The sequence below is a fragment of the Rhinopithecus bieti genome, unplaced genomic scaffold, assembly GCF_001698545.2.
Source record: "Rhinopithecus bieti isolate Rb0 unplaced genomic scaffold, ASM169854v2 scaffold_31940, whole genome shotgun sequence".
Taxonomy (NCBI): Eukaryota; Metazoa; Chordata; class Mammalia; order Primates; family Cercopithecidae; genus Rhinopithecus; species Rhinopithecus bieti.
In genome coordinates, this window is record NW_016813570.1 from 677500 (window position 1) to 705456 (window position 27957).

General features: G+C 41.1%; 1 protein-coding gene across 3 annotated transcripts in view; it reads right to left on the reverse strand.

Annotated features, from left to right (window-relative positions):
* The window catches only part of XPO6 (exportin 6), a 119821-nt gene that overhangs the window by 39629 nt on the left and 52235 nt on the right, over window positions 1–27957 (reverse strand). For all 3 annotated transcript variants that reach the window (XM_017848637.1, XM_017848636.1, XM_017848638.1), the window contains 4 exons: window positions 21330–21783; window positions 17942–18068; window positions 10745–10854; window positions 80–188 (listed from right to left, as the gene is read on the reverse strand). In XM_017848637.1, the coding sequence (XP_017704126.1) occupies window positions 80–188; window positions 10745–10854; window positions 17942–18068; window positions 21330–21783 (800 nt within the window). The remainder of the gene's footprint in view (window positions 1–79; window positions 189–10744; window positions 10855–17941; window positions 18069–21329; window positions 21784–27957) is intronic.

A 27957-nucleotide genomic window follows, 5' to 3' on the forward strand; every position in this document is an offset into this window, starting at 1 on the left:
GCTCTGGGTTACAGGTCCCCATTCTGATTCACATCACAACGTGAGAGCGACAAAAAGTCAATCAGGGCGTGCCGCTTACATCGTCATCCAGAGTCTCGTCATCCAACTCCTCCAGCTGGGCCTGGTTGTATCTGAACTGGATTCGATTCAACACCTCTGTGAGGAGGAGCACCAGGGCATCTTCGTACCTACATGGCAGGGAGAAATTCAACATCAATCAGGTGAAAGGAGGCTTTCAGTTTAGAATTTGGAAAAGGCCTCCTGCACTATAAAAGAAATGGTGTCCATGTTGATCACCATGGAAAAGGAGCATCTAAATTCCTGAGGCTGAGTTTATGGGTTGGCAGGTGTGTGCACGCATGGAACAGAAACAGAGGTATGTATTTAACGATGTACCAGGCACCGTGTATCTTCCTGACAGACTGTTTATATAATAGCCTTTTTTGTCTCTGGCAATAATTTCTGTCTTAAAATATATTTTGTCTGCTATTAGTGCAGTGACCTGAGCTTTCTTTTGGTTACTTTTTGCACGGAATATCTTTTCCATCTTTTACTTTCGATCTATTTGTATCTGAATCCAAAGTGAGTCTCTTGTAGACAACACGTCATTGGGTCGTGGCTTTATTTAAAAAATCTATTCTCTGCCTTTTTAACAGGAGAATCTAATCTACTAAATGTAATGTAATTACTGATAAGGAGGCCTCATTTCTGCCATTTTGCTATTTATTTTCTATGACTTATGTTCCTCAATTCCTCCATTCCTGCCTTCTTTTGGGTCAAACAGGTATTTTCTAGTGCTGCGTTTTAAATCCCTTGTCCTTCCTTTTACTAAGTATTTTCAAGTTACGGTCTTAGCAGTTGCTCTGGGGATGATGGGCACTGCATATAAATATTACCTAATTCAATGATTTAATGCTTTTAACAGCTGTGAGAAGTAAATGGTTTCAATATTTTTCTAAGGAAACAACAATTAACAAAAGTTAAATAAACTGCCCAAGGCCACAAAGCTATTTCGAACCCAGGGCTCCCTAACTCGAAATCATGTTCTCTCTACACATAAATCACCAATGGATTTGTTTTGTTTTGTTTTGTTTTGTTTTTGGAGACAGAGTCTCACTCTGTCACCCAGGCTGAAGTGCTATGGCGTGATCTTGGCTCACTCCAACCTCTGCCTCCCAGGTTCAGTGATTCTCATGCTTCAGCCTCCCGAGTGGCTGGGATTACAGGCATGAGCCACTATGCCTGGCTAATTTTTGTATTTTTAGTAGAGACGGGGTTTCACCATGTTGGTCAGGTTGGTCTTGAAATCCCGACCTCAGATGATCCGCCAGCCTCGACCTCCCAAAGTGTCAGGATTACAGGCGTGAGCCACTGCGCATGGCACCAATGGGTTTTAAGCCTGCTCCACCCAACTCCCAAAACCTAATCTTTAGTCCATTTTGAGAAGACTTCGAAACTAAAAAGAGCCTGGGGAAACCGTGACCCTTTGATTTGTGTCTAAGAATAATTTCTCAAAGAAATACTCAGAGCAGTAGGTTTGGATATTTCCCACATGTAATAAGAACCCAACTCAGAAGATACCAAGTTATAAGCAACAACTGCTACACAAGGACCAACAAACTGCTCATTTTCAAGAACAAATCATGTTGCCTAAATACTCACCTATCCTGAAACGCTTCTAAGATAAGTTAAGGGATTGCTCCCACTCATACAGCAAACCACCAGTGCTGGTTAGTAAGCTCTCCACATCAATCTACTCTCCACAGTTGCGATGCTGGGGCTGAGACTCAAAGGACACTTTGTTTCAGTCAGTTAGGTTCTGCAGCAGGGACACTGGAGGGAGATTGGAAGGCAGAAGGGACAAAAGGACTGCATCCTTCCTGCGGACTTGCTGTCCTGGCAGTGCTGCCCCGGCAACAGATAGCTGGCAGCAGCAACTGGTTCCAGTTTCCAGCTTCACTCCACATTCCCAGAACTAGTATCGTGCACCCTCGGAGGTAGAGGCAACACCCTCTCCTCAAAGGAATGGTGCCAGTTGGAAAAGGTCCCTCCTCTGAACTCCTGCAGCAGCTGGATGGGGCCGCCTCTTCAGAGATCTGAACCCTAGTTGCTCAGGGCCCAAGCTCTGATCTTCCAGATTTTGATAGCCCCAGCTTCTTGCCTTTGTACTTCTAGCCTTAGGGGTGGAGCCACTTCCTGTACTTATCAACTGTGTTATCTCAGTGTTCCTTCTGAAACCTATTTAATCGATTTCCTACACTGAATTTTCTGTTCAAATAATTAAGTATGGTTTCTGATTTCCTGACAGGACTCTAACTAATACACCACCCAATCTACTACAGTTGAGTACTGGGACAACATGATAATCAAAGCTAAAAGATATCCAATACCAAGACCAAATACAGTTCATTTAGTCCATGAGGTACAGCCCATGTGATGAGACTCAGTCTACAGATCACTTACAAATCCTCCTGGATTGTCCCATTTCAGATTTTGGTGTCTTTTTTTTTTTTTACATTAAGAATTTAACCTATGCCAAAACTGACATTTGTATTTATTTATTTTTTTTTAACATAATTTCAACTTTTATGTTAGATTCAGGGGATACATGTTCAGACTGGTTACTGGAGTATACTGCGTGATGCTGAGGTATGAGGTACAACTGATCTCCTCACCCAGGCACTGAGCATAGTACCCAACAGCTTTTCAGCCCCTGCCCTCCTCCCCACTCCCCTCTCTATCAGTCTCCAGTGTCTGTTGTTGCCATCCTATGTCCATGAGCACCCACTGTTTAGCTCCCGACAGTTCATTTCTTAACTAGAGACAGAGACATTCCTTACTTACCATATCCAGCAATGACTCCCCAACTGTAAGCAAACGACTTAACACTCTAACACACGCCAGCCCTAAAGTAGACTGGCAACTGAACAGGGCCCAGGAAAGAATGCTAGTAGGGAAAAAGGCACTAATAAAATCAACAACATCTGTGGGAAAATTCACCCAATAAAGTCAAAATCCCACTTAGTAAACTCCATAGAAAGGTAAGATCAAACATTTAGGCCTAGAGTTTATGTTTTTGCTTTTGTTCAAGACATAAATTGTAAAGTTACAGAAGTTTCACGCTATAAATTGCTGTGACAGATCAAAATATTTTCACAATTCTGCTAGGAAAGAAAATCTACTTCAGACCAGAGGACAGATGAATTTTGTCATCTATAAATTGTCTTGCTGTGCTAAAAGGAAATGTAGAGACTTTCTATGTAAATGTAACCCTAAATTAGACCTAAAATCTTAACTGGCAATTGGCAACTCTGGCTGCAAAAAAAAAAAAAAACCCTATCACTTAGAAAATTAAGTACAAGCAAAAACCAGGCAAACATACACATAGATCATTGATCTCCCCAAGTGTCATGTGGGAGGTGGAGAAAGTATATGGCTGTGACAGACACTCTGGTTGCCTGCCCAATACCCATTCTCCTTCCTCGGCAAGAGAACACTGGGTATTGGGGCCAACTCAAAGACAACATCTCCCCTGAACACGGAGGCGGCCAACAAGAGACTGAAAGCAGCTACTGGGTGGGACTTCTAAGAAGTCTTCTTTTGCCCAACCTATCCCACTTTTCATTTCTGCTGCCTGAATCGTGGGTGTGATGTCTGTAGCATATCCAGCATCGATCTCTGACCATAAGATGATGATGGAGAGGGAAGCCATACCTAATGGTAGAATAAATAGGTAAAAGGATTCAAAAAATTACTTGCTACACAAAGAGACACGACTTCTCAAGGAAAAGACAATCAACAGATGCCAACCTCAAGATGACAAAGGTGTAGGAATTATTGATGACTCTAAAACAGCTATAATAACAATGCTCCATGAGGTTCCTCTAAGGTCTGAATTGTGCGACTCTTCCCCAAAAACAACTCATTCATATGAGTAGCCTAACCCTCAATGTGTCTGTACTTGAAAGACAGGGCCTATAAAAAGGTAATAAAGTTATGTGAGGTCAAAGAGCAGAGCCTTAATCCAACAGGACTGTTGCCCTTATGAGAAGACAAAGAGACACAAGAGTTCTCTCCCTCCCTTTCCTCACGTGCACACAAAAAAGGCCACGTGAGCACTCAGAGAGAAGGCGGTGTCTGCAAGCCACCAAGAGAGCTCACAGAAACAGAATCTGCCAGCACCTTGAAGTGGAACTTCTAGACTCCAAAACTATGAGAAAATACATTTCTGTTGTTTAAAGCTGGCCTGTGGTATTTTGTTATAGTGGCCCCAGCTAACTAATAGAGCAGGTAAACAATATGAGAAAGAAACCTGGAACTTCAAGAATGAAGGAAAAGCAAGAGAAATGGCAATGTCTGGGTAAATCTAATAGACTACTTCTTTCTTCTTAAGAGCTATAAAATATGAATGATGGGTATGTGTATAAATTAGAACATTGGTGGGGTTTTCCAAGTATATATATGTAAAACCTCAATATAAAGAAGAAAGGCTAAAGGACTCTAATCTATATGGTGGTAAGGTTTCCATACCACCCTTGTGGTAAAATGTGACTGTGAAAAGTTAAGTATATATACTGTAATACCCAGAACCACCACCAAAAAAACCCACATAAAGAAATGTGGTCCAACACTCAATAGACACACTGGAAAAGAAAACTAAATGTGTATGCAACTAACAGAGTCTCAAAATAAATGAGGCAAAAACTGATCAAACTAAAAGGAGACAGACAAATCCAAAATTATTTTTAGAGAATTCACCCCTCTCTCAGTAACTGATAGAACAAGTAGGATAAAGAAAACATGGACAGGCTGGGCGCGGTGGCTCACGCCTGTAATCCCAGCACTTTGGGAGGCCAAAGCAGGCAGATCACCTGAGGTCAGGAGTTCCAGACCAGCCTGGTCAACATGGCGAAACCCTGTCTCTACTAAAAATACAAAAATTAGCCAGGCGTAGTGGCGGGCACCTATAATCCTAGCTACTTGGGAGGCTGAGGCAGGAGAATCGCTTGAACCTGGGAGGTGGAGGTTGCAGTGAGCCGAGATCACACCATTGCACTCCTCTAGCCTGGGCAACAAAGCAAGACCCCATCTCAAAAAAAAAAAAAAAAAAAAAAAAAAAAGAAATGATAAAAAAAAAAAAAAAAAAAAAAAAGACATGTACAAATTAAACTAGAAAACAATAACAAAAAGGTATATGGAAAATCCCCAAATATTTGGAAACTAAACAAAGGAAATCTCCAAAGAAATTAGAAAATGGTTTAAATCAAATGAAAATTAAAATGTAACATTAAAAGTTGAGGGATAGCCAGACATGGTGGCTCACGCCTATAATCCCAGCACTTTGGGAGGCTGAGGCAGGCAGATCACGAGGCATGTGATCGAGACCAGCCTGACCAATATGGTGAAACCCCGTCTCAACTAAAAATACAAAAATTAGCTGGGCGTGGTGGTGTGTGCCTGTAATCCCAGCTACTCGGGAGGCTGAGGCAGGAGAACTGCTTGAACCCAGGAAGCAGAGGTTGTAGTGAGACAAGATCGCGCCACTGCACTCCAGTCTGGTGACAGACCGAGACTCCGTCTCCAAAAAAAAAAAAAATTTGAGGGATAAAGCTAAAGCAGGGCTTACAAGGAAATTTACAGCATTAAAGGCTTATCTATACCACAGAGATAAACCTATAGGCCTCAAGTTCTGAGAGTTAAATAAAATTATACATGTTAAAGCAACTGCATAGTAGGTGCTCAATAAAATATATATGAATAAAGAACAAATGAACAAAGAAATGAAAGAAAAACAAACAGGCGATAAACAGACAAAATTCCAAGTCAAGTAAATACAAAGGATTGAAGCATATTCCTGGATAGCTTTTTCAACTCAATAAAGCAACTAAGACTCTACTCACTTGCCCTGTGGGGCAGTCAAGAGCAGGAACTAGAAAGCTGCTAGAGCTCTGATCTAAACCTAGGTCACACCTTTTATTGCACCACAATGTTATGTGTAACACTGGCACTTCCTCTTTATTAAGCAGGTTCACCTACTCCAAAAAGCAAGGAGCAGTTTTTCTCACGCTCGCTCACATTTGTTTACAGTCCAATCTAATGTCACCGGAATCCCTACGCTGGTTTGTGGCCAGCACTTGCCAGAAGTCTAGTCACAAAGAGGCTCATAGAACATGACACAATGACTTTAGGTTGCTTCACACACTCAGGTTTCTTCATCTTCCTGTAAAAATAAATTTCTACACAGGTGACTCCCCTCACATTGAGAAGCACAAAGAGCCAGAAGTGAGAGAGAAAGGGGAGGCGAACCAATGCTTATTCACTGAGCACCTACTGTCAGCCAAGGCACTTCACACTCATTGGTTCATTCCACTTTCTCAACAATTTGTGAGGAAGTCACAACCATCCAAAAGCACAAAAAAAGAAAGGGAAAAGAAAATCCGGGCCTTTCCACGCCACCACCTCAAAATAGAGATCAGGACGTCTACCCCATCAGCCATTCCGCTCTGCAGGAATGGCTACAGAACATTTACCCAGTTAACACTGGGGCTCAGGCTTTCTCAAGTCCCCACGGTCTCTCATCAAGAAACTCCTGACCAGGCAAGGGACCATGCAGAGCTCCAATTTCCAAGCTCCTAGGACCAAAAATAAATCTATGTACATTTGTGCTTCTAAATTAGTAGCTTACAATGCTTACCACTTTGTTGTGATGAATGATGCAAGACCTTTAAACCACAAGGGACAGGAAACGAGTGCTAACTTTGTGACTTAACCACACCTACGTTTCCCATTTAAAACAGCAAGAAAACATTTTTGACTACTTCCTGCAAGATTAGTTGCTTCTGAAATATGATTCCAGAATATCCCAACTTGTCTCTGGTATATTTTATCAGCTGACAAACATTTGATCACACGTGCACGCTCTTAGTTAACATAAATGTGGTCATCACCAGAAGCCAGTGTTCTTCAGCAGCTGCTCCTGCAAAACAGCATCTCTCTGATATATTAAGAGTCTGGAGTGGTGAATGTAAGAGTTACCGAAAAAATTATAAGCTGAAGTTGAAATATTTTCTTTGTGCAGCCCAGTGGACTAACACATGTTCTTTGTAGTCTACTGTCCTAGACCACTAGGCGGTATCTGATAGGACATGCAGTTCCCCAGATGGTGGTTATTATTTAACAGCATTAACCAGAGGAGCTTGGAAGGGTTTGTTGTTGTTGTTGTTGTTGTTGTTGTTGTTATTGTTGTTGTTAACAGCATTAACCAGAGGAGCTTGGAAGGGTTTGTTGTTGTTGTTGTTGTTGTTGTTGTTGCTGTTGTTTTATTTTATTTTAGAGAGAGTATTTCTCTGTCGCCCAGGCTGGAGTGCAATGGCATGATCATAGGTCACTGTGGCCTCCAACTCCTGGGCTCAAGCAGTCCTCCTGCCTCAGCCTCCTGAGTAGCTGTGACTACAGGAAGGCACCATCTTTTCTATTTTTTGTACAGACCGAGTCTTGCTATATTGTCCAGGCTGGTCTCAAACTCCTGGGCTCAAGTGATCCTCCCACCTAGGTACCCACAAGGAGCTGGAATTACAGGTGCACACTACCATGTCTGGCTAATTTGTTTTTTAAGTTTTTGTAGAGACAGGGTCTCATTACGTAGGCAGATCACTGGTCTCAAGTGATCCTCCTGCCTCAGCCTCCCAAAGTGCTGGGATTACAGGAATGAGCCATGGCACTTGGCCTGTTGTTTTATTTTTCAAAGGCATAAAGGCATTATATGTGTTACATTTAAAAAAGAATAAATCATGAAAAATTAGAAAGCCTCATTTAGGATGATAATCACATGATCAATGAAAAAAATTCCCACTGTTTCAAGTGGTCAGCCAGAACAACTGACAACTGTGACATTAGATAATAGATGCCTAGGCAGGCAGGGAAACATCTGCAGATGGGCTAAAGGCCTTTAGACTGTCCAGGGGCCATGCCACCTATCTCCACAGTCACAACTACAGTCTAAAGGCAGTAACATCTTCTGTTATTCCTCTTTGCTATTTGTCATCACTATGACCACGTACTGAGTGCCTAATACATCTAGATGCTGTGCCAGCTATTTTACATACATGATTTCCTTGAACCCTAACCATCTTGCAAGAGAAGTATTAAGTACATCCATTTGGCAAGAGGAAATGTGATCAGCATATAACCTGACCAAAAGTAAACACAGCTAGCCTAAAGCAAAAAAGAAATTTAAATTCTCTACACCACTGCTCCTTCTATTGGTATAATGATCTGCAGAAGTGTGTGTTTAATACTAATAATCTGCTAGTATATATTTTCTCTTTTTTTTTTTTAGACAGTCTCACTCTGTCGCCTAGACTGGAGTCCAGCGGCGTGATCTTGGCTCTCTGCAACCTCTGCCACCAGGGTTCAGGAGAATCTCCTGCCTCAGCCTCCCAAGTAGCTGGGATTACAGGTGCCTGCCACCACGCCCAGCTAATTTTTGTATTTTTAGTAGAGACAGGGTTTCACCTTCTCCACCAGGCTGGTCTTGAACTTCTGACCTTGTGATCCACCCACCTTGGCCTCCTAAAGCACTGGGATTACAGGCATGAGCCACCATGCCCGGCCTTGTACTGTTTTTTAAAAAGCATTTTCATATTAACCATTTCCTTGGTTTATTCTCGCAACAAGCTTGAGAGATATGAAGGAATATGTACACTAAATATAGAAAAATTAGGCATAGTCCCAGAACCAAAAAGATATGCCTATTTAGCATGTAAGAAAGATATTTTGGCACAAATAACTTTTCCTTCAAGAATCTCATTTCAAAAACACAATTACTTAAAGTTGGCAACTTCACCAAAAACAGCATCTCCTGTGTGTAATACAATTTCTGATATATGAACATACTACCTATAACCTGACACCGTAGCAATTTGGAACTTATTCCACAATTACAAAAACCATCTTTGGGAACAAAAGAACAAATGTTTAAACTTGGAAAATAAAATTCTCAAAAGAAATTTGCATATTTATTTATTTTAATTTTCAATAGAGACAGAGTTCAGCAAATGGAACCAGTGATTGGTACCAAGAGACACAGAGACTCACTATGTTCCCAGCCTGGAGAGCAGTGGCCAGCCACAGCGTGATCACTGCACACAGCAGTTCTGAGCTCCTGGGCTCAAGTGATTCTCCTGCCTCAGCCTCCCATGTAGCTGGGACTATAGGTACATACTATCACATCTAGGTCCTGTTTAGAATTTTTAAAACTCACAAAACCGCAGGAATGGAAAAGCCTTTGGAGTTCCAGTCCAACCTTTTCTCTGCAGTGGAGTCTCTCCTCTCCACCCTCCTCCATTTGGTACATTTATGGGGAAAGAGTATTCACTACCACCACCACCAGCCGAACACTTACAGCGTGCCAAGCGTTCTAAATATGTTAGTTTGTTATTTCAATTAATGTATCAGTAACTATTATCTTCATCCTCAGTTTACAAATGAGGAAATAGAAGCTTCCACAGGCTAAGTACCTTACCCAAGTACCCCTAGGTAGCAACTACAAAACCAGGATCCAAACATAGGTCTGTGCGATTCCCCACATGGCTTCCACTTGACAGAACCTTCCTCATGCACTGGTTTTACAACACAAGGACCACCTAATCTGAAATTGCTCTTATAAATACTGTGCAAAGAAGTAGGAGCTATAACCAAACTGAGTAAAATCTGCAGGCACTCTCTTAAGTATGGTAAAGTACCTAGGACTAGATCACCTAGTTTATAATCTCATAGCATAAATATACGAATTATACGAATCAGGTTTAGTTTATTAGGAAACTACTCTGATCATACAATGTAAAATATAGCTTCTTTGCCTCCTTCATCACTGCCTGCTCACTGTGTGAATGCGATGCAGTCACCTACTGAGACTACGATGGGTATGCTTCTGCTAAGAAAAGCTGCCACTTTTACTTTCCCCATATATGGATGCTGCCATTGTTTTCCTAGCATGCTGAATCTCCACCTTCCCTTCCTCTTTTCCCCACCCTGTGGCACAAAGAACATATTGTACAGGAAATATACTCTCTTCCTGCAAGCAAGAAAAATGGGTTTGACGGGGGGAAAAAAACCGTTTCCCATTCTGTTTTTTAAAATATAATAAAAGTGCAAAAGCAATTATCTCTGGGGTGTGGGATTATGAATAATTTATCTTCCTTACATTTTCTATATCTTCTCCTAGATTTAAAATGAACACCTTTTCTTAACAGGTATTTATTAATTTATTTAGGAAATTTTCAAACACATACAAATGGAGTAAGAACATAATGAACCCCAAGTTCCTATGAACTAACTCCAACATCAATCACCAACACATGGGCAGCCTGTTTCTTCTCTACACCAACCCACTTCCCTTCTACCCCCACTGGGTTATTTAAGCAAATCCCAGATGTCATATCATTTTATCCAATAAATACTTCAGTTTGTATCTCTAAAATAAGGGCTATTTAAAAAATTAAAAACATTAACACAAACGCATTAAAATATAAAAAATTAGTAATACATATTACTTTTAAAATTTTTAAAAGTCTTAACAAAATACTTAAAAGAGAAAAAAAAGGAAATGCTCAATGGCATTATTGCCTAAACAGCTTACATGACTCAGCTTCACTGAAAAGGTCCAGATGCATGGCTGTCCCTTAGGCCACTAGAATAACTGGCAAAATGACCGTATCTAGTTATCAGTGTTTAAGGAGTTTACCTGTTGAGAACTGCTTCCTTGTCTCCAAGACGACTTTTAATTTTACTTGTCAGATAGTCCAAAAAGAGCGTCCAGATATCCAAACAAGAGAAGTAACCTTCATGAGTAGGCTATGGTACAAAAAAAATCCAGACAATGAAATTATTTAATGCTATTATTCCTTAGAAACACACAAATGCCAGCGTTTAATTCCAGCAGAATGATGACACCATAAGCCTAGATTCCCCAGTTTCCCGGTAATCAAAACTGGTGGATTTTAGTCGGTCTGTAACACTGGGCCTTCCTGAACCTAACAAGACAAGAGTACCACGGAACACATCATAAGGGAGATACTGTGCAGGATAAACTGAGTTATAAAATAAGTCAAACAAAAATCTATCTTAAAATCTCAGACTGTCAAGCCTGTAATCCCAGCATGTTGGGAGGCCGAAGCTGGCAGATCACGAGGTCAGGAGATCGAGACCATCCTGGCTAACACAGTGAAACCCTGTCTCTATTACAAATACAAAAAATTAGCCGGGCATGATGCGGGCGCCTACAGTCCCAGCTACTCGGGAGGCTGAGACAGGAGAATGGTGTGAACCCAGGAGGCGGAGCTTGCAGTGAGCCGACATAGCGCCACTGCACTCCAGCCTGGGCAACAGAGTGAGACTCTGTCTCCAAAAAAAAAAAAAAAAAAAAAAAAAAAAAAAAAAAAAAAAAAAAAAAAAAAAAAAAAAAAAAAAAAAATCTGAGATGGTGGAGAGGGCTCTTACAGATTATCTAGTTTAAATCTATTTTCAAGAGAAAGAAACTGAGATTCAGAGATGTAAGCTGTTTAAGGCGAGAGTTAAAAACAGGTCCCTTTACCCCCAGCCAATGCTCTTTCCACTACAAACCATTATGAAAGCAAAAATCAGTTTCAGTGGCTTCGAAGGTGACAGGTTCACACACTGGAATGTAAGGAAAGTAACACTTGCAGTCTTCCTATAGAACAGACTGAAAATGAACTCATTAAGTCTGACCCTCAGGGCATTATCCCATTTGCAAAAGCAGGGGTGTCAAACTTGCTAATAGCAACCTCTAACCAGGTGCTGATGTGGAAGAACAAAGTGAGAAGTCTTTGTAGGATCCTAGTAGCACAATGAAGACCACTGCACTAGTTAATTTTCTCAAGGGCTCTGAGATTCTATTTCATGCAAAGTCCAGGCAACACAATCTCCAAAACCAATCCTTCCCCTGTGCATTCCGGTTCAACCTGTGGCTCCAACCCCTGATATCCCACTCAAATGCTCACTACCTGAAAGACTCCTTTGGTTTTGCTAGTGGCTGTCTCATTGGACCACATATTTGGTGACAAGATCAAATACGAAAATAAACAATAACATCACCTTCTTCGATCAGTTTCTTTCTACTACTGATCCACATGGAAATCTAGACGTTTACAAGGGCAATCATGGAAGTGCCCAAGAAATAACTAACATTGGGTGGTGGTATCCAGTGGGAGTTCTCCGTACCTAAGCTGAAGTCTGAGACAGAGTAAGTATAACTTGGCTGGGTGCAATGGCTCATGCCTGTAATTCCAGCATTATGGGAGGCCAAGGCAGGTAGACTGTTTGAGACCAGGACTTCGAGACCAGCCTGGGCAACACAGTGAGGCCCAGTGTGTATATTTTAGAAAAAAAAAAAACAAAATATATAAAAAAAAGAAAAGAAAAGAAAAAGTGGAACTTAAAAAGCCAGGCAAACTCCAACTTCACAACCCAAAGGGTAGCTCTGGAACTAGATGGGACCAACTTCAGAAAACAAAATGACCAAGTCCTGTCTCCACCTCATACTTGGCAATACTGACAATATCCATGACATGAAGTGAACCAGGAGAATAACTAGGAAAAACAATGAATAAGCCACATGGAAATGATATGGCAGCCAGACAGAGTGGCTCACGCCTGTACTTCCAGCACTTTGGGAGGCCCAGGCGGGTCGATCTCTTGAGATGAGGAGTTCGAGACCACCCTGACCAACATGGTGTAAACTCTCTCTACTAAAAATACAAAAATTAGCCAGGCATGGTGATGCATGCCTGTGATCCCAGCTACTAAGGAGGCCAGGGCAGGAAAATCGCTTGAACCCAGGAGGTGGAGGTTACAGTGAGCTGAGATCGCGCCACTGCACTCCAGCCTGGGCAACAGAGCAAGACCCTGTCTCAAAAAAAGGAGAAAGAAATGATATGAACAGTCCTTGGACAGGCCACCAGACTTGCCCATCCAAGAGACACACTTCTTGTCCTGGGTTCAACTTGCTGAGCTTCCCTCAAGTCAATCACCAAGGTTATCCCTCCTTGGTTCAAAACTATCCACCAGCCCCCTCAAAAGAGCACAGTTCATCAGATGCATAAGGTAGAGCCTTTGAGAAAGGCTACCACATAAATCCAAGTATTATAGCTCCGTCAGAGTACTTTATAATTATACGTGTAAACTTCATGCATGTGAACTGAGGATTTGCTATATGCTCAAGGCTGGGGGAAAGGTGAGCAGACACCCCTGTATAACCTGAAGCACCACCTTTCACATCCATTCCTGGAGGCCCCACTGTGAGGGCTTGTGCACTGCCCACAGTATGCCCATGACCTGGCCTCTGATAGTTCCTGTGGACATGGTTCATTCCGGTCATCAAGATGATGGGCTGGCTCCACTTCTGAAGTCACCTAACTTTTCAAAACCTTCATAGACCCATTTTTTAAATGGACCCAGACTCCAATTTACTTTTCAGATTCCAGGGCTAACTGATCTCTGAAAATCCAGGCAGGTTTCTTTAAGAAACTAATCACACCACTCTTATCTTCCAAGTGGTTTATACTGTTTAGTTTTCATTTGCATTGGTCTATGTGATCTTCCTACGAGTCCTGGAAAGTGGAGAAATATTTTGCATCTTCCTCTTTTACAGATAAAGAACCCAAGGCTCAGAAGTCAAGTCGAGTCATGTCTTGCCCGAGGTAACAAGACAATTAAGGAACAAAATCAGAACTAGAAAGTGAATCTTTGCCAGGCATGGTGGTTCACGCCTGTAATCCCATCACTTTGAGAGGCTGAATCGGGTGGATCACCTGAGGTCAGGAATTCGAGACCAGCCTGGTCAACATGGTGAAACCCTATCCCTACTAAAAATACAAAATATTAGCCAGGCGTGGTGGCGCATGCCCGTAATACCAGTTACTCAGGAGGCCGAGGCAGGAGAATTGCTTGAACCCAGGAGGCAGAGGCTGCAGTGAGTCAAGATCGCTACATCTCACTCCTGCCTGGGTGACAAGAACAAAACTCTGTCTCAAAAAAAAAAAAAAGAAGAAGAAGGTGTATCTTATCTGAAGGCTCTTGGTCCACAGCCCTTCCCCACAGGGTATACCATCTCAGGCACGGTTTCAGGAAGAACGGGCAAAATGAAAAACACAAGAACAAGAAGGAAGTGGTGAGGATGCACTAAGCTTAGGAGCATTAAGACAGAGAGACATAGGATTATACACAGCCAAGAGGCTCAACGAGCAAGGCGAGGTAGGAGACAGCAGACACCTGCTGAGCACTGCAAAGAAAAATGCAGGAAAAGAAACAGAAAAGGAGAAATGGTTAAAGAAGATAGATACTAGCACTATCTTCTGTCTTATGACTGTTCTTCAAAATTATGTTTATCAGTACAGTCATGTACCATGTAACAACATTTCCATCAATAATAGACTGCATGTATGACAGTGGCCCAATCAGATAATCCCGTATTTTTATTCTACCTTTTCTATGTTTAGATACAAATCCCTACCCTTGTGTTACCGCTGCCTACAGTATTCTACGCAGTACAAATAGTAGAGTAGTACTCTACACAGTAACACACTGTACAGGTTTGTGGCCTGCACCACCTAGCCTACATGTGTGATGTCTCCCATCTAGGCTTGCATAAGTGCGCTCTGTGATGTCCACACAATGATGACATCACCTAACAACACATTCATCAGAACATATCCCTGTCAATTAAGGGACGCAACGCATGACTGTACTAAAATTTGTGAATTTTAGAAACAACAGACAAAAATAGTAAGTATATTCATATAACCCTCTAGACGAGAGAAAGACACATTTTCCCACATTACTTTTTAATAAAGCTATGATGGAGTAAGATCACACTTGTTAGAGAACAGATGAGAACTTAAAGCTGTCTCTTGAGATCATTTAATTTCTTATTCTTAAGTCTTATTCCAAAGACCTCCCCTACAAGCAGGCCTTGATCCTAGATTGCACCTTGCCACCTTGTCACCATTCTACCTCCCCAGCAAAGGGCTGTCTACCCTGGTTTACCCACAGTAAGCTGGGACAGTGTACCTTTCAGGTTCCTGTCCCTCTACCTAGTGCTCAGAATCTGATTCTGTCTGGACCTCAAAGACACACCTACTCCCACAGGTGGCCAGCCTGCTCCCAGAAAGGAAGGTCCTCATACAGGAGACAGGAGAGCAGAAAGGAGCTCGTCTGACGATTGCAGGTAGAGAGAGGAGGAAAGAAGCTTGTGGTTTGCTTCATGGGCACACTTTTTCCCCAGTTACTTTCCCAATATATAAATATATAAAACCACCATTTTCAATTCGATGACACATAGGAGTCTACTGAAAGAATCATAAAAAATAAACAAGGGGAAAGACCTGAAGATGTCCATTGTAGTCTATCTTCTTAGGTGAGGAAACTGAAATCTAAGTAAATTTAAGGTATCTCCAAGGACACAGAACTAATAGAAATAAGCAGACCTCAAACACAAAACTTTTGGGTCCAATCCAAAGAATCAGGCATAAGACATGCCTACTTTAAAAGATATTTCATTTTCTTTCATACTATACACACTAGAAGACCCCATTTTACATAGAAAGTGAAATGTCAAGACATTGTCATTCCATCTCCCCCAAGTAAGCCTCCTGTTTCTGGCCTCAGAACTGGCTCCTCAGCTGCCCCATTTCTGTTATGCTATTTAACACTCACTCAATATTCTCTCAAATCCTCCTTTTTCATGGTCTCCTTTAAAATTCCTCTGGATATCTCAAAACTGCCCCATGTCTGCTGCTTCTCCCCTACATCCTCACCCTCCTGCAGCCACTTCAAGTTCTCCCAAGCACTAGTGAGCTCGGCACGGCTCTCCTCATGCTCTGCACGCACTTGCCCCCCTACCTGACACCTCTGAGCTTCTTCAAGTTTTGGCCTTCCCTCCCCTGCTCCCAGAACTGGCTCATCCTTACCACTGGGTACTCTTCTATTTTCACATGTCAAGACCTTCCTTGAGAAAGGACAGCTTTCACATCAAACCCCTGCTCCAAGTAATATACACAACCCTCCTAGCCGAGACCCTTGTCTCTCCTCTAGCCACATTAAGCTACAACACTAGTGGTTTAAAAAAAAAAAAACTACTTCTAAAATCAAATGTCCTCAGCGACCCATTAGTTTCATCCCTGGTACTTGCCAACAAAAAGAGCTACCTGTGTACATCCAAAAGCACATATAAGAATGCTCACTGCAAGATCAGCAAGCACTGGAAGCAGCCAAATCAGCAGGGGAGTGGACTTGCAAACAATGACTTAACAACAGCACAATGAAAATCAACACACGACTGCCACACACAACGCAAACGAAGCTTACAAACACGATGGCCAACAAAAACACAGAAAAAACATACATTATGTGCTTTCATTCACAGAAGCTCCAAAACAGGCAAAACTAGTCTGTGGTATTAAAGTCAGGACTGGGGTTACTTCTGGGGAGAAAAGAGGGGAAGTGCTTAGAAAGGACATGAGGAGATTTCCTGGGTGCTGGCAACATTCTATTTCTTGACTTAGGTGATGGTTACATGCATATGTCGATTTGGGGAAAATTCATCTAACTACACATAAGATTTATGCACTTTTCTGTATGTGTGTCATACTTTAATTTTAAAACGCTTATTTTAAAAACACATGGCTGGGCCGGGCGCGGTGGCTCAAGCCTGTAATCCCAGCACTTTGGGAGGCCAAGACGGGCGGATCACGAGGTTAGGAGATCGAGACCATCCTGGCTAACCCGGTGAAACCCCCGTCTCTACTAAAAAATACAAAAAACTAGCCGGGCGAGGTGGTGGGCGCCTGTAGTCCCAGCCACTCGGGAGGCTGAGGCAGGAGAATGGCATGAACCCGGGAGGCGGAGCTTGCAGTGAGCCGAGATCCCGCCACTGCACTCCAGCCCCGGCGACAGAGCGAGACTCCGTCTCAAAAAAAAAAAAAAAAAAAAAACACATGGCTGGGCACGGTAGCTCATACCTATAATCCCGGCACTTTAGAAGGCCCAGACGGGAGGCGCACTTGAGGCCAGGTGTTCAAAATCAGTCTCGTCAATGTAACAAGACCCAGTCACTACCAAAAACTTTAAAAACTAAAATAAAAACACACACCAACAGGCACAGGGGATAGGATGTGATAGAAATATCTAAAATTGTACTGTGGTGATGCCTGGACAGCTCTATGAATTCAATGAATATCACTGAATTATACAATGAGTGGATTTCATGGTATACACAATTATACCTCAATAAAGCCACATATGTAATTTTATATATTTTTATGTGTATGTGTGTGTATATATATACACACACATACACACATACTAGAATGAGTAGGGTCACTAGAATGTAAGTAAACTCAAAGCAGGCAAACACTTTGCTTGTGAAGGTTATATGTCTAGCTCCTGGAATACAATAGGAACTCAAAAAACATTTGTTGAGGGGGAGAAAAAATTGGACACTACCAAAACTTAACTCTCAAGAGCTTCACTATATATAATCTTCTTGAGGGAGGTTTCAGTGACAGTTACAGAATAGAACTAAAGGCCCTAATTTCAGACTTTTCCTGTCTTTTGCTTTGCTCACATAATAGTGGTCAAGAGCCCTGACTCTGGGTTCAGATCCCAGCTCCACCACTTACTAACTGTATGACTCTAAGCAAAGTTACTCTTTGTGCCTCAGACTCTTTACCTATAAAACAGAGATGACAATGGTAATAGAACCTACTTCACAGGGATGTTAGGGAGATTAAACCTGTGACTCTTCACATAATAAGCATTATATTAATGTTTGGAAAATAAAGCTGAAAGAAAAAGTTCTTTCTTCTCAAAGTAACAAGGTAATAAACCATTTTTCTGGAAGGGAAGGATGGCTTTGGTGCTTTACCTGATGAAATGTGTACTTGAACAAAAGTGTCAAAAACTCCACCACAGGGAACTGGGAGTAAGACTCGATTCTTCTTAGGTGAACACTCACAAAGAGCCGAAGAAAGTCAGTAAACTTCTCGATATAGCTAAATGAGATAAGACAAAAGGTAACAATAAGAAACCCAGCCACCTCCTTAGAACTTAAATTCAATCCAAAGTTCTTTCAGTACAGAACTATACGAATTTGTAATATATTTTCTTTTAAAAATATAAAGGCCTGCAACAATTACCTACAGGACAGGCAACCCTTCATTCCATTAACCACCTGAAACATAGCAGAAAAGCAACTTTAATCCTCAGACACTGTCTGCTAAAGCTTCTTATAACCTAGTGCGCTCATATTTACTAAGTCATTTGTGTTGTGACCCAATTAAAGTGAAGGGAAATCAAAAAGTTGATGGGCAGATCACTGTATTATTTCAATCCGGCAAGTCCAGAAGGCTGGTTTGCTTTCCGGGAGACCAAAACACTAAAATGAATGGTGCTAAAGACACAAAAACAAAACCAGGCTACAAATGGCATGGCATCCAGGTAAGATGTACTCAGGCTTGCAACCTAATGGCCATTTTTCCCCCTTTGGTTCCTGGTGCTAATTAAACACAGCACATCCCAATACTCTAAAAGTGATTTCAAATATAAGGGAGGAAGGCTATTAGAGCTGGGCAAGCCTCAGGGACTTTAGTCTGATGCTTCCATTTTGCAGATGAAGCCCAGAGAGGTAAAGTGACCAGGCCAAAGTCACTTAGCCAACTCATAGCAGAACGGGACTATCATCCACTCCCAATCCAGTGCTCTTTCTTTTCACTTCACAGTGAATCCCCAACTCATGTGTATTCACAAAATCATTTCACAGAGGAGTGTGGGTCACAGCTGCAAGGATAAGAGATCTCTGTTATTAAATACACAGCACATCATCACTCTCACATTTCAGAAACTGTCATTTGAAGCCCCTAAATACCAAAAGGTGATTAGAAAATGAGATGGCCATACTTTCATAAATCACATTTCAGAGACCAACACAAAAAGGTAAAGACATACTAGGCCTTAGCTGAAAATGAAATAACGGCTAAAAGCAATTCTGAAACTCATTACTGCAAAAGCTATTTTTCAAAACAAAGATATGTGAAATAATAAAAGGAGAGAAAACTACTACTTAGAAAAGCAAAACTGGCCCAGAAATAACATGTCCCATGTTGCTCCTGGGACCTATCTCCCTGAGGGTGGCCAGCCTGCCTGCCTGACCTCTATGTGGCCGAGCTTATTTGCAGCTTTTTAAAAAATACATATTAATTTGTTTTGATAAAGAGAACGGCTATCTCTGTGGATCATGGGGCCAAGTACTCGAAAAACAGTAAGGCACTAAAATCAACTGTTTCTAGAGACAGGAACATACAAAGACACTTCTCTCTGGTGTCATCAATCACTAATACTCAAGAGTAGGAACTCCTTCCTCACTCGCTTATGACAGTTTTACATGGATATTCAAAGTCACCAGCCAGCTGACTGCTCTTTAGGAAGATGCATTCAATTCCCTACTACCCATTTAAAAAAAAAGCCATGGGCTAAATACAGAACAATCTCAATTTTACTTTAGTATCTAACCCAATTTTTTAAAAATACAAACAAGGCTGTTCAGTAGCTAAAACTACAGATTTTATTTCACCTCATTTTCTTTCCCTTGCCCACCTTCTGGTACAGGTGCTAATGAACAGTAGAAAGTTAGGGGGAAAGGAAAGGCAGTAGAGGGAAAGAAAAGCCAAGGATCTGGTTAGCAGCTCCTAAACAACTGAGAATAGACTGAGCTGTTTAGAATTAGTGGTAGGGGACCCAGAGCCAGGAAGCAAGCACACAGCATTATTTATGTCACCTTTCTGCTCCCAGGCACCTCTCAGCTTTCACAGGGCAATAGGAAGCACAGGATTAAAATGTAAAACCAAGAGCACAAAAGTTACACGTAACATCAGTACATAGATAATCCATAATGACATTTCTATACCATCCACAAATGGAAGCCACAACAAAGTTGTCTGTGATTATGTTATGATTAAAGTCAAAACAACTGGTATTTGATAACTGATACAGGCAGCTAGATTTTTAAATTAACATATGAGATATTGACATGAGACACACAGATCTTAAAAAAAAAAATGAAGGTAATACAGCCTTTCTTAACCACAGACAGAAAGAATATGAAAGTGAATAATGATGCCTTTGAATTCATATAGAAAGCTATCACCAAATAATTTTTAAGAACATATTACCGTATCAGATTGTGTTCTTACAGAGAGCAAACATGACGGTTTTACAATAACCCAAACCAAAATAATCTTATGTACCAATTTTTTAATTTTAGAAAAATGTTATAAAACTGTCCAATTTAAAAAGCACTAAAACTTTCAACTTTAGGTACTTGACTTTATATTCTGCTATGTACTCTAAGGGAAAGAAAATTGCTTAATAACAAAGGGCAATCTAAGGAAAACTGAGAATATTAGTAACTTTTGCTGCCATGTCATCTGTAAATATTTACTAATTCGATATAATTTATTGCTTGAAAGTCTCTAAACAGTCAATCTGATTGTTCATAATATAAGTTTCCAAATCCCCTCTTTTCATACAGCAGTAGTATCATGTTAACCAAAGTTATAAGATACATAAATGACCTCATCTGCAAGAGACACAAATCATGAAATCCTGCCTCAGAGTACCATGATAGAATCATCTTTTAGAATGCTTTTTAAAAAAACAAAGTAGGTCATTGTAGGCGCCACTCGAGAGGAAAATAACAAAGAAACACAGTTGTGTGCTACATTAACCTGTGCACACATTAACATCCCTCCTATAGTTTGATGAAAACTTGCCATTGATGTAAAACTCACAATAACAATTCCTGTATACTGCAGGATGTTCACTTGGGAAAAGTCAAATAGTAAAAACTGACACCAAGTGAGAAAGGGCGATTATAACTCCTGTACCTCCACGGACCTCTTCTCCTGTTCTTGGCTACGCAGGAGCAGCAGTTTCAGTCCCTGCACCACCTCAGACCTGCAAGCAAATAGTAAGGAAAAGGGGGCAAGAGGAGTAGAAGGGAGGACAGGAGATGGATGGGGAGAAAAGACAACAAACCTACACAAGGCACAAGCACTTTTCAAACTCAGTCACTTCCCTTAACCACCCAAGCCCTTCCAGCTAATCTCAGACTTACTGGCACACACCTACCTTTCTGTTCCTCACCAGGAGCCCCATATTCTGAAATCAAAGAGGATTACAGATGCCATGCAGCACAGCATGGTAAACAGTCAGGGCCCTTTCTTGGGGCACAACAGCTCCACGCCTGGTTTCATTACCTCTCATCGAGCTCTTCTAGCCTGCTCTTCACTGTGTGGGCATTGTTATCCTTGGTGATTTTCTGCAGGAGGTAGAAAGTCTGCTGGAACATACGCAGTAAATACTCCTCAAATTCCATAGGCACACAGTTCTTGGACATGAGTTCATTGATGCAGGACATGGCCAGGACCCCAAGCCGGCCGCGCTCCTGACCCGAGACACAGTTCTGGCTGCTGCCGTTAACTGACGCCATCTTTCTGGCACGGATGTCACAGCCAAATCGCGCAAAGTGGAAGATGGTGGTAAGGAGGGATGGGGTGATGCTGGCAGATAGAGGAATCCAACTGAAGAGATGGGCCAGGCACTCCAAGGCCAGGGAACAGATATACTCACTCTCCACATCAAGGATGGGAATTGGCTGATTCAACAGTTTGGCTGAACTGGGACTCTGCAACAGGTTACTCAGTAAGTCACCTGAAAAATAGGAAAGGGCTTTTAAGCTATCCGGCATCAAATCTCTTACAAATAACTTTAAGTAATTCTCCTTCAAAAAAAAAATATATATATATATCTCTCTCACAGCTAATTAAACTGATATATATATAAATAAATTAAAAAATAAAATCTATATGCTCAAAATTAAACACTAATTAGGAAATTTTAACAGTATAGTACAAATAAGATAATTGATTATGATTCTTAGTGAGGGGGATCTGGATATAATCTTTAGTGTTTTGACTTAAATTTAGTTTTAGTGAGATTTGTACAACAGCGGTTTCCCAGGAGATATAAGTGAAGAGAAGATGGGATTATTCTCTGGCTGCAAAACCCCAAATCCACTCAAGTTTTTCTTTTCTTACTAGTCTTCCCCCAAATCATGACCTTGCTTTTGAAAAGCATGATACATGACCGTTAAATAAATAAACAAATAAAAATCCCTAACAACACCACATACAAAGTTGGGCACCAAATGAATTAAAGACTTAAACCAAAGATAAAACTTTAAAGTTAACAGAAGAAAATATAAGAGTATTTGAAATACAAGAAAAGAGAGAAAAAGACTCCTTAAAACCACCAAAATGAAAACCTTAACAAAAAATATTGATGAATATAATATCAAAATTAAGAGTTTCTAATCAAGGCTGGGTGCAGTGGCTCATGTCTGTAATCCCAGCACTTTGGGAGGCCGAGGTGGGCGGATTACCTGAGGTCAGTAGTTCAAGACCAGCCTAACCAACATGGTGAAATGCTGTCTCTAGTAAAATACAAAGTTAGCCAGGCGTGGTGGTGCATGCCTGTAATCCCAGCTACTTGGGAGGCTGAGGCAGAAGAATTGCTTGAACCCAGAAGGTGGAGGTTGCAGTGAGCTAAGATCACGCCATTGCACTCCAGCCTGGGCAACAAGAGCGAAACTCCATCTCAAAAAATAAAAAATAAAAATAAAAACAGAGTTCCTAATCAACGAAAAACATAAGGGAAAGTTACCAGGCGGACAACAGACTGTGAGAAGATATTCACAATTTCTAACATCGAAAAGGACTAAAAGCTGAAATCTATTTTTAAAATGCTACACATCAGTAAACACAACAACCCCAGTACAAAAGCAGACAGTTGATATGGAGAGACAATTTTCAGAGAAGAAATTCTAAAGCATATGAAGAGATTTCACATTCCATTAGTAATCAGAAAAAGCAAATTAAAAAGAGTCTGAAAAAATGTTGGCAAATGCCAGACATCAAGTATAAGGAATGGACGCAGGAACCTTCACAAGGCGGTGCAGGAGGAAGGGCCATTCTGAGGAGGACCTGGCACTCTGGAATCCTACTAAACATTCACATATCCTCTTGCCTGACCATTCTCCTGGTATGCTCCCAACACAACCCTCACACGGGTCCATGAGGGGACAGGCAGAGGTGCATGAAGGGGAGAGTTGGAGGCAGTCTGGCCTCCTCCTTGGCGGGAGAAGATAGAGAATGCAGAGGCAGATATCATATCACACAGTGAGCAGATAGAGGACTAAGGCACAGATGGGCAACAGTTTGGAGAGACCTTAAACAGATACAATTAAAAGAAAGAAACAGAATGATAGCTTCACTATACCACTTACATATAAAAATATATGGACACAAAACAGTAAGTTCTTACAAGAGCATGTTACCAAACAAAAGATAGAGGTTATCTACACTAAAATGGCTGTTGATTATGGGGAAGGGGGTCCACAAATTCAAAACTATTTTTAAAGGAATACTAAGATGCTCTTTTCCTTTTCCACTTTCATTATCTCCAGGTGTACAATGGAGCTTTCCAGAGGCTACATCACACGGGATATCGCAACAGATGAAATGCAGAAGCTGCCCTTCACTAAGCCACATGTTAGAGATTTGCAAAACTGCAAAACAACACCACTCTTCTCAGTGAATTTTTCTGTTTGCTTTGAAAAATGTAGTTATTTTTTATTAAAGTATATTATCTGTTAATATGTAATGGGTTCATCAAGTATTTTTAAATGAATTAATGACTATTTGTACATTTTTCTCAGTTTTTCTATCAACAGATATAACTTACAAAGTGTTTTGAGGACCTCAGTAATTTTTTAAGAGTCAAGGGACCCCAAGACCCAAAACTGGAGAAACATGGGGCTACTCTGTGAACCTGGACCAGTAGCATAATCAGGGAACTTGTCAGAAGTACAAATCATCAGGCCCCAACCCACGCCTACTGGAGTAGAGCCTGAAGGGGTTGCGGCCCAGGAATCTGTGTTCTTATAAGCACTCCAAGTGATTCTTATGCTTGCTTGATTTTTGAAAGCACTAGACTAAAGGAAATCAAACAAAATGAAACNTTAACAGTATAGTACAAATAAGATAATTGATTATGATTCTTAGTGAGGGGATCTGGATATAATCTTTAGTGTTTTGACTTAAATTTAGTTTTAGTGAGATTTGTACAACAGCGGTTTCCCAGGAGATATAAGTGAAGAGAAGATGGGATTATTCTCTGGCTGCAAAACCCCAAATCCACTCAAGTTTTCTTTTCTTACTAGTCTTCCCCAAATCATGACCTTGCTTTTGAAAAGCATGATACATGACCGTTAAATAAATAAACAAATAAAATCCCTAACAACACCACATACAAAGTTGGGCACCAAATGAATTAAAGACTTAAACCAAAGATAAAACTTTAAAGTTAACAGAAGAAAATATAAGAGTATTTGAAATACAAGAAAAGAGAGAAAAGACTCCTTAAAACCACCAAAATGAAAACCTTAACAAAAAATATTGATGAATATAATATCAAAATTAAGAGTTTCTAATCAAGGCTGGGTGCAGTGGCTCATGTCTGTAATCCCAGCACTTTGGGAGGCCGAGGTGGGCGGATTACCTGAGGTCAGTAGTTCAAGACCAGCCTAACCAACATGGTGAAATGCTGTCTCTAGTAAAATACAAAGTTAGCCAGGCGTGGTGGTGCATGCCTGTAATCCCAGCTACTTGGGAGGCTGAGGCAGAAGAATTGCTTGAACCCAGAAGGTGGAGGTTGCAGTGAGCTAAGATCACGCCATTGCACTCCAGCCTGGGCAACAAGAGCGAAACTCCATCTCAAAAAATAAAAAATAAAATAAAACAGAGTTCCTAATCAACGAAAACATAAGGGAAAGTTACCAGGCGGACAACAGACTGTGAGAAGATATTCACAATTTCTAACATCGAAAAGGACTAAAAGCTGAAATCTATTTTAAAATGCTACACATCAGTAAACACAACAACCCCAGTACAAAAGCAGACAGTTGATATGGAGAGACAATTTTCAGAGAAGAAATTCTAAAGCATATGAAGAGATTTCACATTCCATTAGTAATCAGAAAAGCAAATTAAAAGAGTCTGAAAAAATGTTGGCAAATGCCAGACATCAAGTATAAGGAATGGACGCAGGAACCTTCACAAGGCGGTGCAGGAGGAAGGGCCATTCTGAGGAGGACCTGGCACTCTGGAATCCTACTAAACATTCACATATCCTCTTGCCTGACCATTCTCCTGGTATGCTCCCAACACAACCCTCACACGGGTCCATGAGGGGACAGGCAGAGGTGCATGAAGGGGAGAGTTGGAGGCAGTCTGGCCTCCTCCTTGGCGGGAGAAGATAGAGAATGCAGAGGCAGATATCATATCACACAGTGAGCAGATAGAGGACTAAGGCACAGATGGGCAACAGTTTGGAGAGACCTTAAACAGATACAATTAAAAGAAAGAAACAGAATGATAGCTTCACTATACCACTTACATATAAAATATATGGACACAAAACAGTAAGTTCTTACAAGAGCATGTTACCAAACAAAAGATAGAGGTTATCTACACTAAAATGGCTGTTGATTATGGGGAAGGGGTCCACAAATTCAAAACTATTTTAAAGGAATACTAAGATGCTCTTTTCCTTTTCCACTTTCATTATCTCCAGGTGTACAATGGAGCTTTCCAGAGGCTACATCACACGGGATATCGCAACAGATGAAATGCAGAAGCTGCCCTTCACTAAGCCACATGTTAGAGATTTGCAAAACTGCAAAACAACACCACTCTTCTCAGTGAATTTTCTGTTTGCTTTGAAAATGTAGTTATTTTTTATTAAAGTATATTATCTGTTAATATGTAATGGGTTCATCAAGTATTTTAAATGAATTAATGACTATTTGTACATTTTCTCAGTTTTCTATCAACAGATATAACTTACAAAGTGTTTTGAGGACCTCAGTAATTTTTTAAGAGTCAAGGGACCCCAAGACCCAAAACTGGAGAAACATGGGGCTACTCTGTGAACCTGGACCAGTAGCATAATCAGGGAACTTGTCAGAAGTACAAATCATCAGGCCCCAACCCACGCCTACTGGAGTAGAGCCTGAAGGGGTTGCGGCCCAGGAATCTGTGTTCTTATAAGCACTCCAAGTGATTCTTATGCTTGCTTGATTTTTGAAAGCACTAGACTAAAGGAAATCAAACAAAATGAAACAGGGAAAAAAGCTGTAAAACTACTTTAGAGAAGACAAAAGAAGAAAAATATTTAAAACTATAACAACAGGCCAGGAGCAGTGGCTCACATCTGTATTCCCAGCATTTTGGGAGGCTGAGGCAGGCAGATCACTTGAGCCCAGGAGTTCAAAACCAGCTTGGACAACATAGCGAGACCCCATCTCTACAAAAAATACAAACATTAGCCAGGCATGGTGGCGCATGCCTATAGGCGCAGCTATTCAGGAGGCTGAAGTGGGAGGATCGCTTGAGCCCAGGGAGGTCAAGGCTGCAGTGAGCTATGATTGTACCACTGCACTCCAGCCTGGGTGACAGAGCAAGACTCTATATTTTAAAAAAAGAAGAAAAAAAGAAAAAAAAAAAACTATAATAATAAGAAAAATTTCCTGAAATTTGATGTGACTCTACAACATGAAAAGGTTTATCCTGTTCCAAGAAAAAAATGATGAAGAGTGATCAATATTAAGAATGTTTAAAATGAGGAAGCAGTGTAGGCAGAAAAGTACAGATACAAAGGACAAAACACCTCAGTCAGACTTCTCCACAGTAACATTCACAGCCTGGGGACATTCTCTCAAACATGCAAAAACTCAGGTAACTCCACAAATTCTTCTCAAGGAGGATACCAAACAAAGACACCACATGGATAAAGAGATAAATCAAAATAAAGAATTAAGGAATGGAGACGCTGTAGCAAAAGGATGCCCCAGCATCAAATTACATAGAGACTCAAGACTAAACAGACGTAGGAATTACAGAGGGTATGCTAGCTAACTTTCCCATTTTTCACAAGGAAGAAGTCCCAAAATACATGGTCTAAAATAAAACATGGTGGGGGGGAGGTGATACACAAAATTCAAACATGTAGGACAAAATTGATTTTTATCATTTTTTCTTAACCATACAGGCATCTTTTAGAAATTAATATTTCTTATAGAATTGTAGAAAAAGCACCTCAAGGTCAGCAATTCCTTAAGATTAATACGTTGTTACATTTAAGTAAAACCTGGCCAGGCACGGTGGCTCATGCCTGTAATCCCAGCACTTTGGGAGGCCAAGGCAGGCGGATCACTTGAGGTCAGGAATTCGAGACAAGCCTGGCCAACATGGTGAAACCCTGTCTCCACTAAAATACAAATATTAGCTGGGCATGGTGGTGCGTGCCTGTAATCCCAGCTACTCAGGAGGCTGGGGCAGGAGAATTGCTTGAATCCAGGAGGCACAGGTTGCAGTAAGCAGAGATCGCACTACTGCGCTCCGGCCTGGGCAACAGAGCGAGCCTCTATCCAAAAAAAAAAAAAAAAAAAAAAAAGTAAAATGCTGGGTACGGTAGCTCACGCCTGTAATCCCAGCACTTTGGGAGGCTGAAGCAGATAGATCACTTGAAGTCAGAAGTTCCAGACCTGCCTGGCCAACGTGGTGAAACCCCATCTCTACTACAAATACAAAAATCAGCTAGGCGTGGCAGCGGCCACCTGTAATCCCAACTACTCGGGAGGCTGAGGCAGGAGAATCGCTTGCTCCTGGGAGGCGGAGACTGCAGTGAGCCAAGATCATGCCCACTGTACTCTAGCCTGGATAACAGAGTGAGACTCCATCTCAAAAAAAAAAAAAAAAATCAAGT